This window comes from Zingiber officinale, unplaced genomic scaffold, assembly GCF_018446385.1.
Source record: "Zingiber officinale cultivar Zhangliang unplaced genomic scaffold, Zo_v1.1 ctg127, whole genome shotgun sequence".
In the NCBI taxonomy this organism is placed as follows: Eukaryota; Viridiplantae; Streptophyta; class Magnoliopsida; order Zingiberales; family Zingiberaceae; genus Zingiber; species Zingiber officinale.
In genome coordinates this window covers 185967-200683 of record NW_024589823.1, presented here as the reverse complement: position 1 = coordinate 200683, position 14717 = coordinate 185967, and the positions used below count along the sequence as shown (strand labels likewise).

At 46.4% G+C, this 14717-nt stretch overlaps 2 protein-coding genes across 4 annotated transcripts; one reads left to right on the top strand and one right to left on the bottom strand.

Moving 5' to 3' along the window:
- Positions 1 to 363: 363 nt before the first annotated feature.
- On the top strand, positions 364 to 6704 carry LOC122035961 (heptahelical transmembrane protein ADIPOR1-like). Of its 3 annotated transcripts, none has more exons than XM_042595121.1 (8): positions 364 to 420; positions 1067 to 1149; positions 1254 to 1316; positions 1410 to 1469; positions 4928 to 5201; positions 5281 to 5376; positions 5465 to 5522; positions 5868 to 6704. In XM_042595121.1, exons 5-8 carry the CDS (start codon positions 4975 to 4977, stop codon positions 6549 to 6551), a joined length of 1065 nt encoding a protein of 354 aa, XP_042451055.1. In that variant the 5' UTR covers positions 364 to 420; positions 1067 to 1149; positions 1254 to 1316; positions 1410 to 1469; positions 4928 to 4974; the 3' UTR covers positions 6552 to 6704. The 3 variants fall into 3 exon arrangements, with proteins under 3 accessions (XP_042451055.1, XP_042451053.1, XP_042451054.1); XM_042595119.1 differs by having other exon boundaries at positions 4899 to 5201; XM_042595120.1 differs by lacking the exons at positions 364 to 420; positions 1067 to 1149; positions 1254 to 1316; positions 1410 to 1469 and having other exon boundaries at positions 4797 to 5201; positions 5868 to 6703.
- Positions 6705 to 8179: 1475 nt separating this feature from the next.
- On the bottom strand, positions 8180 to 9148 carry LOC122035962 (ethylene-responsive transcription factor 3-like). Its single transcript, XM_042595122.1, has one exon. It carries the CDS (start codon positions 8991 to 8993, stop codon positions 8448 to 8450), a length of 546 nt encoding a protein of 181 aa, XP_042451056.1. The 5' UTR covers positions 8994 to 9148; the 3' UTR covers positions 8180 to 8447.
- Positions 9149 to 14717: the final 5569 nt, after the last annotated feature.

Here is a 14717-nt window from a genome sequence, read left to right as displayed (position 1 = left end):
TTGTCTCTCCTTCCGTCTGCTATGGCCGCCACCGATGCCTGCGATGACGCCGACTGGGCGAAGGACGCCCTTCGCAATCCCCATCTCGCGGCCGCAGTCATCCTCCACTTTCGTCAGCGGAGCCGGGTTGACCCGGATGCGGCGGGCGATGCGATGCCGTCCACCTCTGCGCCCACGCGGCCTATGGAGTGGGGAAGGAAGATCAAAAGGTCACAGATGATGAAGATCCCGCGGATCTTCTCAACTTTGAGAGGAGAAGAGGAGACTGCGGAGGTGGCGGCGGACGGGGAGGAAGAGCAGTTGGAAAAGAAGAAGGGAAAGAGGCGGGCGAGTCCACAGTCGCCGCTCGAGGGGTACAGCAGTGCCTCCGCTAGCGGCGGCGACGAAAGGTCGAGGGCTGCAAGGTCCACTGGCGTCAAGGTGATAACACTCCCTCCCTCTTCTTCCGCTTCCCTTCACTTTTTGCTTTTTCATGGACGAAAATACCCTAGCACCGAATTATCCCTGAGGCCGTCTCATCTTCCCCCTCGTTTGATCCTGTATCCAAAATTAAACATTCGATATCTTCTATTGTTTTTTTTTGGGTCAAGATCTTATATATTCTATAGTTCTAGGGTTTTATTTTATGCCCGATAAATTTATGGTTGATTAAGGTTTTCGGGAAAAATAGCGTCGACATCGAATGGTGTTATGGTGTGAGTACCTGTTCGTCTTTTTTTTCTGCTATCGAGGGGCATTTCTGTAAATGCATAATCGAATTGGGGGCCGCTTCCGCTCGAGCTTGCTTGCTTAGGTCGTTGGGATAGCAGAGGGGCGTGTCCAAAACAGGCTTAAAATCAAAAGAACACGTTGTTTGGAAGACCTTTTCAGTGATGAATTGAGAAAGCATAAAAATAATTGTATCCTACCCGTCGCTTATTCCCTCGCTTACCTCAATTGTGATTGGGGAAGAAAAAATAATTTCTGTTTTCCAGTGCGTATGTTTCTTTCGGTTGGCATTTCCCATCCGCCAGTCGATGAACGCTTTTGCTGTCTCGCTTTTGACGCCGTCGGGCTTTTGCTGCAGGTGGTGGCGGCCACGAGCTTGTGTGCACCGGAGTCTTCGACGAACCCAGCCTCGTGCCACGTCCGACGGCCTTCCTCAAAAAAGTTGGTACGCAAGCGCAACTGCGCAAGGCCTAAATTAAGTTGTTGCTTGTCCTGTCGGCATGGCTTTGTCTTCTTGTTAATTTGTCGTTTGGTTGGATGGGCAGACGAAAGTGGAACTGCAGGCTGTGCAGGTATCTCTGCTCGAAGAGAAGGCGAATCTACTCAAGGTCGCTTCTTTTTTCTCTGTTTCAAACAACTTTACGGATGATTTGCTTCTTCCTTCGAATTCACAGGTTATTTGTTATATAAAAATGATGCAGGAGATGGAAAACTGGCGGAGAACTTTAGAGCAACTGAGGGCGGATAATGACAAGCTACAGGTTACCACTAAAAGCTCATGCCTTTCCCTTTTTTTGGTTTCGTATGTTTTGTTTGTCTGGCTTCTGGATTCCTGTTTCAGTTTTCCGTCTTAATTTAGTGTTTTCTTCTAATTCTATAGCTTTCGAGCTTAATTGTATCTCTAATTCGCCAAAGACGAGATAGATTGCCTTTAGTTCTTGCTGTCAACTTAGGCTGACCGATTGAGAGTCACTTAGTTTGGTTCCACTTTGACTTGGTTACTACCAAGTTCATACTTTTTTCTATTTCGGTGTCTAGAAGGGAAGTGATAAGAGTGGCAACGAAGGAGTCTCTTTCTTGTTTAGACGTTTATTGTGGAGATAAAGAAAAAATGGAGATTAAATGTAACTTAAGTTTAAGGGCAGTTTCTTATCAGGAAGCACCGTATATCCAAATGAAAATCTTCAAGGAGAAAACTTATTTGAGCGCAATTGGGTAGCCAAAGTTAAGTTTTAGAGAAGAGATTTTAGTTAAACTTTCAAAAAAGATAAAAATCTCTTTATCAAATTATTTGGATTCCTTTTCTAAACGAGAAAAATGGCAACCAATTCATAGTGGATGGGAAGGAGATCCGGACTATCTACCCTTCGAACTCCTCCAGTCATTCAAAAACATCTGGAGTTGCGCACGGTTTACGGTGCTCATTTGATTTGCGTCCTTGACTAGTGTGGGGTTGCTGCGCGCGGTTAAGTATGGATTAGTTGGTCTGCAGGTTTCTGGGAAATTCTTTGATGGACCAGTTCAGGTCCACCACGGCATCCATATGGACCACTAGAAAACACAAAAACATATTAATGAAGCCCTAGAAATGTACGCGCGTGAGGTTGAAATATGTGCCCCAGAATTTTATTAGCTACATGCCCTAGGTAAGTCTATTGTAAACTATGAATTTAAACTAGCACAACTATATGACTAAAACCGCATCTATCCCACTGGATGAGAAATCAATAAATTTTCAATTTTTTACCAGCGTTGGGAGAAAATTTGGACAATTTATAGAAATAAGATGTGTTAGTCTAATTAAAGTATGTCTTGGGAGTCGTACCATATTGTAATGGCTTAATCTAATGACACGTTGGCTAGCTGTCTCTAACCATTTGATAATTTACCCAGCCAGAGTTCTCAGCTCTTTACTCACACAGTTACACTATAGACTGGCTCTGAAGGGAGAGAACAGGGAGAACAAGGAAACCTCTGATCATTTTTTTTCTAACCAGGATAAAAGGATAGAAGCAGTGGGAAAAAGAATGTAAAAAGAAAAATGACACGTGCTTCACCCTTGTGCGCATAGATATCACACGACCATTCTAGTTCTAGCTGATCACTTCCTATATTTTGCATTTCTAGTCCTACGACTGACTTTTCTAATCGAGTTTGACCTTGCCTACTACTCGACCTCATCTGACGGCTTGACAGTGACTTCCTCTATTCACCGCTTTTCCTCACTGACTTTGATCCTTTATGTTGGACTCAATCTACCTTGACATTGTGTGCCATTGCCATTGACCATGACATCATTCACTACTGACCTTAACCTTGGTCAGAGAGGGTAAAAGTGTTTTTTCTCCATGATTCCATAGAGTAGACATTGGGTTAACTCGGCGTTTGCATGGACGTAGTTGGAGCAAAATCACGACGAATCCACTTCTTTACCAGAATTTGTTCAGGTAAATAGGGAAGAGAGCTTTAAAATTTATGCTCTCTCCTCTTCCTTCCACAGGAGTAAACATAGCTACCCTAAATTGGGCAGATGCAGATTTGAAACAAATTTGCTTTGTAGAGAGATGAATCTACTCCTTTCTTGGAATTCTGCAATGCAAACCGGGGAGAGAACTTCAAAATTTTTACTCCTCTGCCTCCATGGGAATAAACACAACCTTAATGGATCTTAAAGCGAAGACATGAATTGTAGTTGCCTTTTCCGACCCTACAGCCTTGTTCATTCTTGCTTCCTATTCTGCTAGATTTAACAATGATCACCTTCTTCTATTTTTAACAATGATCACCTTCTTGCAGTTACTCTTCAAGTTAGCTAAGCAACCTGACACTATCCAACAAACTGCAGTAGAGCGCCGACCTGTCAGCCCTCCGTCTTCTTATAATCCCCGGAGTAAAGATTTCATTCTACTTCCAGACCTCAATGAACCCTTACAGGATTGCCGACTCTAACTTGCTCCAGCACTGAGCTGATAGATTTTTGACACCATTAAGAATTTGCTGCTACGATTTGAAAGAATATGATAATTGAAGTCTGCATAATGTTTAACATAAGATGTCTTCTCTTGAATGTTTGCTTGCTCTGTACGTTCGATTGGATATTAATTAACCCAAACCATTTGCTTGGCACCCATTTAATTGGTATTACTCCTTAATATATATTTCTTGGAGAGTTGGAGAATAACAGAAAAGAATTCTCTTTTATTTTTTCATTTTGGAAATAAATATAAAATATTTATTTATAGAAATACTAAAAATAAAATAATTATTTATATGAATCAAACGGCTTTTTCATCAAAATAAAAGTAGTTTTTTTTTTTTTCGGTTTTAACCTTCTTTTCTTCAAACCAAAACATGCATGCTTAAAAAACAAAAGATAGGTCATTAAGTCAAACACTTGGTTGGCCAACGTGTATAATAATTTAATCCCTTGCTTATTGACAAAAGAAAAAAAAAATACTCGTCAAAGACTCAACGAACAAAGACATTTTTCATTTACATTTCTTTGCAGCAAGGTCATTCGGCCGGTGCGACTATTAATCCAACCATGCAATTTTATAATTTCGTATGTTAATGAATGCAAGGAGTTGAGAGTTGGCTATCCATATCTCTGCTTAATTACGTTTCCCTTTTTTGCGTGCTCCGAACTGCTTTAATTATATCACTAGGACAAAAGAAGCATATTCAAAACTTAAGACTGATTGGATTACCTTCCTCGTTAATATCTTGCTTACTGCTAATTTTTCCTAATTTGAACCACCAACTTTATCCTGAATCATTAGTATTTTCATTTATTGTCACAAAGAAAAAAAAATATGTTGAATTAAGAACAGCGTTAAACTTGCAACAAACCATGCAGAATTAATGTTGAAAAAAAACTATGTCGATGTCAATTAACTTGATGAGCAGCAGAATATTATTGTAACTGAAAACAACAAATTATGATCTAGTTCTAACTTAGTCCAACTGCATTCTTTAGAAAAAACAAGTTAGAGTACTATTAGTTACGGCTCAGGTTCTAATCTTAATTGGTCAAATCCAAGACCTAATCAACTGCAAACAGGCCAAGCAAATTATAGATGAGAGTTAGGGAGGATGATGGTTAGCAGCTCATCTGCAGTACATAAATGATCAAGGGACCTAATGCCAACAACCACAAATTCCAACTCTTTCTCTGAAGCTTATTAATGCAGCTCCTTTAATCTTCTCGCCAAGAAGCTAGATCGATAAGAAGACAGACACGGCAACTAGTCAGTTCCAGTTTCAGCAATGGAGTCCAAGAACCAGCTTGTGATCATGGAGGAAGAGCCAGAAATCAGCAAGAGCAAGAAGATCAAAGGTGAGAAGAAGGAATACAAATTGATGAGCTACGACGAGCTGCCGGAGTACATGAAGGAGAATGAGTACATAAGGGATCACTACAGGGCTGAGTGGCCTATGAAACATGCACTCCTCAGCCTCTTCTCTTGGCACAATGAAACCCTCAATGTCTGGACGTACGTAAGCCCTCGTTCCAGTTCAGTTGGTTAATTCACCCCCATCAAGTGCTTAAGTATGCTAGCTGTGACACTACAGGCATTTGCTGGGATTCATAGCGTTCTTGGGATTAACTTTTATGCATCTCAGTCGTCATGTGCCAGAGGTGGCTGATTTCCTCGGACATCTAACTTGGTTTGTTTCTAATCAATTTAGATGTACTCTTTGTGTCATTATACATGTCTTTCAAAGCTTTAATCAGAAGTTAGTTGGCTGCCTGCAGGTCAATTCATGCAAGTACAGTAGAGAATGTCTCCAGCAATCTGGGAAATTTCTTTGAGGTGAGTTTTTGAAAAAAAAATCTCGGCTTATTAAAGGACTCTTGGACACAAAACAGAACACAGAGCAAATTAAAATGGTTCCTTTAGTTACTGCAGTAAGAATGCTCACTGATTGTTGTGTTGTGAACCACAAATTGTCCATTGATGGCTGATCCATCAATAGCTGCCTAAACAGAAGCCGAACCATTCATATCCACCTCAGAATCACTTGCTCCAATGCCATTAAATAATTTCTTAGGATATATAAGATGATACCAAAAAATAAACAAACAAACAAAACAAATTTTGATTGATGAAACGAGATTTGATTTCGTCGAGGCATAAAATCGTACATGTTGTGAGCAGGAAGCCGCGTCGTTGATTAAGTTGCCGGATTCGACTACATCAAGCGAATGGCCGGAAGCTGCAGAGGCTGCCCGATGGCCCTTCTTCGTGTTCCTCGGCGGCTCGATGTTCTGCCTGCTGTCGAGCAGCGCGTGCCACCTTCTCTGCTGCCACTCCCACCGCCTCAACCTCTTCCTCCTCCGCATGGACTACGTCGGCATCGCTGTAATGATTGTCGCCTCCTTCTTCCCGCCTATCTACTACGTGTTCCAGTGCGACCCTCACTGGCAGGTCACCTACCTCGTCGCCATATCCGCCATGGGTTTCGTCACGGTCTTCACACTCCTCTCTCCGCAGCTATCCACAGGCGAGTTCCGGGCCTACCGCGCGCTGCTGTTCTCGGGGATGGGCTTCTTTGGCTTCGTGCCGGCGGTGCACGCGATCGTCGTGAACTGGGGCGAGCCGCGGCGGAATGTGACTCTGGCTTATGAGGCAGCCATGGCGGCCTCCTACTTGACTGGGACCATCTTCTACGTGACGAGAGTGCCGGAGCGATGGAAACCGGGGCGGTTCGACATCGCCGGACACAGCCACCAGATATTCCACTTGTTCGTGATAGCCGGCGCCGCAGCGCACTACGGCGCGGCCGTCGTCTTCCTGCAGTGGCGCGACCACGTCAGATGCGCGGTGGGCCCCTCCTTGTGACGTCAGCTAGCTCAATTCTGCAGCTCAGTTTGTTTTTTTTTTTTTTTAAAAACTATTATTTTTTTTTTAATAAGGGTAGACGGCCTTCCCTAGTTCCCTATCCGGTAAATTCAGTGCATTTTATGTATAATCAGAAGCCAAAAAAATATTATTGCTTCTAGTTCAGTTGTTGTATTAATAAGTTTTTTCTAAAATAATAAAAAAACAAATTTTTTTTGGAAAAGGATTAACATAATATATATAATTTTTCCATTAATGTGCAGTAAGTTAAATGTAGATAGAAAAAGTCAATGGTCGATGGAATGAATATCTTATTTGCTCTTTGTTGATGATGATATGACTCAAATATAGTGTTATCTATCTAATAACCATGAGCAATGAAGCTGGTTAAAGAAAGATGCACCAAAGTATTGTCAAATTGCACTGCCTTTTTATCTTCAGCCATTCGTTTCGAGGGCAGTGCTACAACTTCACTACAAACTTGAAACTACATTTGTGAACTGTGAGAACACTTTAGATGTTGTCGTGCTTTTAGATACGGCTCACATCTCGTGGTGTTTCCATTTAGATGATATTATTCGTCCGTACTTGTAGGAACCTGCGATCAAAACCTTGAAGGAGGTTGAGGCATTCACTCTCTCAAAATCCTTCGGAGCTAGTGACGATCATCAATACTGTCCATTGAAGATTACGTGCACAAAAGACATTCAGTAATCTCTTTGCAGCTGCCGGCTCGATCAAATTCTGGCATCCAGTCTCAGAAATGACAAGGAATGGGATGGATTGGCCAAATGTGACAGATATGGTGGCAAAGAAGCATAGGCTGCTGGTCGGATGCTTCAAAGGAAGCTAGTGAGGGTATTGCCTTTCAGTGGTGGTGCATATGTTGGAGAATGAACGTACGTAAGTTTTCTGAGAGTTTTTGCCAAATTAGTTTCGACCATCATTTTATTTGGTGGGCTCTTGACAGTAACACCATGAACATTAGATGGCCAGTAGTTAATTATCTGATAGTATAAATCCAAGCTCGCCCACAGCAGAAGAAGCATATATGCGAATCAAATCCAGTAATCACTCTTCCATGTTCTTTCTTTGGCTTCTCAATCTTCCTTTCTTCGTGTTCAGATACAAAATTCAAGATCACCGTAAACAATTAGTGCTTGATTGGAGAATGGTTTCACTGTTATAACATAAGCAATTAGACCGTGATGAATCTGTTTTAACAAAACTATAATTAACACATGCCACGGTTTGTCCTTGACAAAGTTGCTTCTGTTATAAACATCTAAACAAGGGAGGGAGATCAAAATGGAGTTACTGACCTTCATAAAATCAAATATTAATTCAGTAGGAAAAGCAATACTGAAAATCAGGAATGGTTGTGGTTGAACTGAAAGGAAACACATAAGTAGAAGAGCCAATTTACGACATGCCAAATATTTTCGGTGAAAACCTTAGAACACTAGATATAACTAGATCGTGTGGCTTATTGTATATTTGAAATTAGATCAACATATATCTAGTATAACAATGATATTCCTTAAACAAAGGTTACTTTAGTTATGCACCTCAATGAGTGATCATGAATAACAAACACACTGGTGAAAGATTTCACCTGAAAAACTAGATTTACCACAAATAATACTTTCAGGATAATATCAGGATTCAAGTACATGTTGCTACTGTACAAAGAAGAATAGGAGCAGATCTGAAACATGCTACTCCATATCTGGTTTGGTAAGATTCAATCCTCAAACCCTAATGCAGCTCAAATTACATAAGATTAAGATGAAAAACAAAAGTGCATATAATTGTGAGGCAAACCTAAGAAGCTGGAGAATGAGGAAGCAGAAAAAGAGGTTCCTTTTTTCCGGCAGGGTAGTGAGGATCAAAATGTCAGAGGCGGAGAACTGTGTCGTGAATGTAATCCTCAGGAGGCGGAAGCTGGTTGAGATCAAACGGCATCAGCCGCCAGAACTCCAACGACGAGGTATCACCATCGTCCACAACAGAGGCAGACGATCCGCAATCGCTGCGGCAGTCCACTTCTTCAGGGAGGTCGAGCCGGGGCGGCGGATCCGCCAGCCTCCTGGCAGTCGAAGGGCATGTGCGGGAGGGAACCCGAGGCCCGCTGAATGATTGCAGTGTACTGCTGTGACTGCTGGACATCGGGCGCTGCGGTGGGGGAAGGCGGTGGTGGGAGGGGAAGTTGGTCTTGGCGTCAGGGCCACGGAGGGCGATAGCGGCGGCGTCGTAGGCGCGGGCCGCAGCCTCGGCGGAATCGAAGGTACCGAGCCAAATCCTGGACTTTTTCCAGGGGTCTCGGATCTCGGCGGCGAAGCGACCCCAAGGCCGCTTCCTGACGCCGCGGTACCGCGCGGGGACGGCCAGCTCGACTGCGACCTCCGCAGGCGGCGCTGCCACGGCTGAGCGCTTCCGCATAGGAAGAGAGTTAGCGAAGGGGGGAGGAGAAGGAAGAAAGCGAAACCAAAACTCTTCTCTTTCAAAAATTTTGTTCCTCCCCTGCTTTATGCAACCCTAGATCGATAACGCGAAGAAGAAGACGCAATTAAAAAGAAAAAAAAAAACTCTCTCTCTCTGAGCACCTTCGATTATTTTATTTTTTTGGTAAAAAGAAAAAATAAAAATATTGACAGACAGGCGTAGAAACGGAGAAGAAAGCATAGAGATAACAAAATACAGGGATGTTAACAATCATGAAATATATATATATACCCTGCGTATTTTATACGAGCCACGATGAACAACATTTAACTGGGTATAAAATAATAATAATAATAATGATTAAAATAAATAATAATGATAATTGATCCGGTGGTAAAAGTCCGGGACCCCCTAACAAGGGGTCAACGCCACGTGAAGGTCAAACGGTCAGGTGGTCCGTCGAAGAAGGGTGAGCCGACCGGACTCATGAGCAAAGGGCAAGCCGATCGGTCTGTCAGTAAACATCTGATAGTAAAAGGCGCCCCGACAGGGATCGGAGTTTCGACGCTCAATGAAACAGTAAATAATGGCCGAGCGGAAGGCCTCAGAGAAGGCAGGACGTAATGGGCGCGCCGCCCGGACGGCGCAGGGAATTAGGGTCGTCCGGACGGCGCTCTTCGTCTAGCTGGCCGGATGGACATCCTGGCTGGCGGTGGGTAAATAGGAACAGGAACATCTGCTGACAGCCGTTAAGTCGTATAGCTAAGTCATACTCCTAGTCTGACAACGGGTGTCCTGTTGTCCCATCGAAGGCGCGATGGGACTGTTGCAGTATGGCGTCAGGTAAGCTTTCTGACAAATACATACCGAGATATGGGCTGCGGACACGTACGCGCCTCGGTGGGCGTGTAGAAGCTCTTTTACCGCTCTATATAAAGAGCCGCAGACTTCACCGGAGGTACGCATTCTACGAGCTTTGGAGCTACTTTTTCCACCACTTGCTTACCTGACTTGAGCGTCGGAGGGTCGTCGCCGGGAACCCTTTCCCGGCCCGACTTCTTTGCAGGTTCGCCGGAGCGTCGTCCGACCGGCCGAAGATCCACGTCAGCGACAAGGGGAGCGTCACGTGCCCAGCGTCCGTTGACTCAGCGATTCGGACAGGATCAATTTGGCGCCGTCTGTGGGAACGCTCCTGCATCCGATCGGAAGCAATGGACGAGGCTGGACGACAACACACGGTGACGCTTTCGACGGAGGAACTCGACGTCCTGATCGAGATAAGAGCCGTCAAGCTTGTGGAGCAAAAATAGAAAGCCACAGCCGAGCGGCCGGAGCAGCAGGCAACGTCTGCATCCGGTGGCCGAACGGAAGCACCGCAGGCCACCGTTGCGTTTCATCGAGCCTTATTTCGCACACCCGAAGCTGCAGCAACTCATAGAGACTGGGGATCTTCTTCTGATGAAAGGCCCAGACGAGATGATAGAAAAGGGAAAGCCCCCCGATCGGACGCATCACCCGAGCGAATTAATCGCCAATTTTCAGAAGTCATCTTGAGAGATCCTCTGCCGAAGCACTACGTGCCTCCGACGATCGGCGAGTATAATGGGACAACCGACCCAGATGATCATCTGGGTAAGTTTGATAACACAGCTACGCTCCATCAATACACAGATGGAGTAAAGTGTCGCGTTTTTCTTACCACTCTCTCGAGATCGGCTCAACGGTGGTTTCGGAGGTTGCCGGACGGCTCCATCACAAGCTTCAAGGACTTCCGGACGGCCTTCCTCCACCATTTTGCAAGCAGCCGACGCTACCAGAAAACGAGTGTGAGCCTGTTCGCCATCAAGCAAGAAGCCCGTGAATCGCTCCGAGCTTACATCCAGCGGTTCAACAAAGTGGCAATGGACATTCCAACGGCCACTTCGGAAACCATGATGAACGCCTTCACACAAGGCCTAGTGGATGGGGATTTTTTCCGATCACTCATCCGAAAGCCGCCCCGAGATTATGATCACATGCTACACCGGGCTAACGAATACATCAACGTGGAAGAAGCGCAGGCGGCCAGGAAAAAAGAAACTCCAACCGAGCGGGCTCCTCCTGCCGAGCGGAAACAGCACACCGCTCATCAGCCGCCTAGAGGACTGAGAGCCGAAGCAATCCGCTCCCCTCGTGTGAGGTCCCAAGTGCAAGAAGTAGCTGCCGCTCGGCCCAAGCCAAAGAAGAAATGGACCCCGATGTTCTGCTCCTTCCACCAGACGGATACGCACAACACAAGAGATTGTCGGAGTCTTCCCTTCGTGGCTAATCCCGTTCCCAGGAATGCCGGACGACGGTCTCCCTCCGTTGATCGGAGACATAAAACTCATGAAGCCGATCGGACGCGAGCTTATAGACCACAGCGACAACAGACTCCCGATCGGCATCGTTCTCCAAGGCGGGAGAATCGTCGAGCGTCCAGAGAACGGTCCCGACCGTCCGCTCGGGAAGAGGAAAATAGAAGCAATACTTCCCGAGGCGAGATTAACGTTATTGCTGGCGGGCCAACCGGAGGAGACTCCAACCGAGCTAGAAAGGCGAGCGTCCGGCAGCTCCATATTCACGCAGTCGGTTGTAGCCAAGAGCGGGCGAGCGGACCGGAAATCATTTTCGGGCCCGGGGACTTGGAAGGAGTTGAAGTGCCCCACAACGACGCTCTGCTCATTAGAGCAGTGATAGCCAATTACACCATTCACCGCATATTTGTTGACACAGGGAGCTCAGTCAACATCATCTTCAAAAAGGCGTTCGATCAGCTACAAATTGATCGAGCCGAGTTGTTACCCATGACCACTCCGCTCTACGGGTTTACGGGTAACGAAGTTCAGCCGGTCGGACAGATCCGGCTGGCTACCTCGCTGGGAGAAGAGCCGCTCAGGAGGACAAGGACAATAAACTTCATGGTGGTCGACTCTCCCTCGTCCTACAACGTCATTTTGGGACGACCGACGCTCAGCGAATTCCGAGCGGTCGTCTCAACCTTCCATCAGAGGATCAAGTTCCCCGTGGAGGACAAAGTGGGAGAAGTACGGAGAGATCAGCTAGTAGCTCGGCGATGCTACATCGAGATGGTCCGAGCAGAAGCCAATTCCGCTCGGAAGACGCCCCGGATCGAGGTAAACCCCATCACTAAAAGACACCCTCTTTAATTTATGAAGAAAAAGAGGAAGTGCAGATTCACCCGACCCGACCGGAGGCCACGACTTTTATTGCATCCGATCTGGAAGAGAAGCAGAAAGAGGAGCTGATCCAATGCCTCCGAAGAAATCATGATGTCTTCGTCTGGTCGACACATGAGCTGCCCGGAATTTCGCCGAGCATAGCGCAGCATGAGTTGCATGTCCGACCGGACGCTCGGCCGGTAAAGCAGAGAAAAAGAGATTTCAGAGCCAAGCAGAATGTCATCATCCGGGCGGAAGTTGAGAAGCTTCTGGAGGCCGGCCATATACGAGAAGTGCAGTTCCCGAGCTGGCTGGCTAACGTAGTGTTAGTCTCCAAGCTGGGCAACAAGTGGAGAGTATGCATAGATTTTCGGGATCTCAACAAAGCTTGCCCGAAAGATTTTTATCCTCTGCCCCGAATAGATCAGCTAGTGGATTCTACGGCCGGCTGTGAATTAATCTGTATGCTCGACGCTTACCAAGGATATCATCAAGTGCCGCTCGCCCGTGAAGATCAAGAAAAAGTCAGCTTCGTGACGGCCGATGGCACTTATTGCTACAATGTGATGCCGTTCGGATTGAAGAATGCGGGGGCCACATATCAGCGCTTGATGAATAAAGTATTCAGAGAGAAGATCGGGCGGAATCTAGAAGTTTATGTGGACGACATTCTCATTAAGTCCGTCCGAGCGGCTGATCTCTTCAAAGACATGGAGGAAACCTTCAGAACGCTGCGCAAATATGGAGTCAAGCTAAATCCCCAGAAGTGCCTGTTCGGAGCAAAAGGAGGGCATTTTCTGGGATACATAGTGACCGAGCGGGGAATCGAAGCAAATCCCAGCAAGGTGAAAGCTCTACAAGACATGCCGCCTCCAAGAAATACAAGGGAAGTGCAACGTTTGACCGGTCGGATAACCGCCCTGTCCCGATTCATCTCCAAAACTGCCGACTGGAGCCTCCCTTTCTTCAAAATCTTGCGCAAGGCCACTAAATTTCACTGGGACGAAGAATGCGACCGGGCGTTTGAAGATTTGAAGGCATATCTGAACTCCCTCCCAGTATTAGCCAAGCCGGCTGCGGGTGAGCCACTATGTATTTATTTATCTTCCACCGAACAAGCGATTGGCTCAGCACTAGTGAGGGCGAGCGGAGAGGAGCCGGTGTATTTCCTCAGTCATATTTTAAAAGATGCTGAATCTCGCTACACTGGGCTCGAAAAGTTGGCTTTTGCTCTGGTCCTCGCCGCTCGACGCCTTCGCCCATACTTCCTGGCGCATACCATTATTGTCAAAACCAATAGCCCGCTCGGGCATGTGCTATTGAATCCAGAAGCATCCGGGCGGCTCATCAAGTGGACGACGGAGTTAAGTGAATTTGACATCCAATACCAGCCCCGCTCGGCGATCAAAGCGCAATCCTTGGCCGATTTTGTGACTGAAGTGCAAAGGCCAGAGCCGGAAGCAATGTGGAGAATATATGTGGATGGGTCGTCCACTCGGCTCGGAAGCGGGATTGGAGTATTGCTGCTCTCACCTCAAGAAGAAAAGATGCACTTATCCGTCCGGCTGGATTATAAAGCTACCAACAATGAAGCAGAGTATGAGGCCCTCATAGCCGGCTTGCAGGTAGCTCGGCATGTTGGCGCCGGTCGGGTAACACTTCATTCGGATTCGCAGTTGCCCGCGCAGCAGCTCTCTGGCACTTTTGAAATTAACAGCGCCCGGCTCAAGCTCTATGCTGAAGCGTTTGAGAAACTTAAAGCCAATTTTATAGAAGTTATCGTCCAGAAGATACCCAGAGCAGAAAATCAAGCAGCCGATGAGTTAGCCAAACTCGCGAGTTCAATAACGCCGGTCACCATTCAGCAGCCAATTGAAAAAGTATTGTTGGTGGCGCACGTCGACCGGATGGAAGGCCTCGCATTTTCGAGCGACTGGAGGACACCCATTACGGAGTTTCTGCGCTCGGGCGCCACACCGTCCAATCAGAATGAAGCTCAGCTTCTAAGAAGGAGAGCCGGTGGGTTCACGCTCATCGGCGATCAGCTTTACAAAAAGGCTTTCTCACACTCGTTGTTGAAATGCGTGAGCTCGGAGGACTCGGCTTACATCCTCCAAGAAGTACATCAAGGATCGTGCGGAGGACATCCGGGCGGACGATCGCTGGCTAAGAAGATCCTGCTGGCCGAGTACTTCTGGCCAACTTTACAAGCAGACGTCGCTCGGACTGTGTCGACGTGTCTTTCGTGCCGAAGTACCATAACTTCCACCACCGTCCGACAGAGGAAATGAAGGCATCAACCGTTTCCTGTCCGTTCGATCAATGGGGAATGGATATTGTTGGTCCATTTCCGATGGCGACTGGGGCAGAGGAAATTTTTGCTAGTAGCGGTCGATTATTTTTCCAAGTGGGTGGAAGCCGAGCCGCTAGCCAAGATCACCGAACAGATGGTCAAAAAATTCATCTGGCAACACATCATCTGTCGGTTCGGCATCCCTCGCCGACTGGTCTCCGACAATGG

Coding starts and splice junctions, on each gene's coding strand:
- LOC122035962 (XM_042595122.1), bottom strand. CDS start 8,993: ATGCGGAAGCGCTCAGCCGTGGCAGCGCCGCCTGCGGAGGTCGCAGTC.
- LOC122035961 (XM_042595121.1), top strand. CDS start 4,975: ATGGAGTCCAAGAACCAGCTTGTGATCATGGAGGAAGAGCCAGAAATC. Junction 5,377..5,464: donor TTCCTCGGACATCTAACTTG/GTTTGTTTCTAA, acceptor GGCTGCCTGCAG/GTCAATTCATGCAAGTACAG. Junction 5,523..5,867: donor ATCTGGGAAATTTCTTTGAG/GTGAGTTTTTGA, acceptor TGTTGTGAGCAG/GAAGCCGCGTCGTTGATTAA.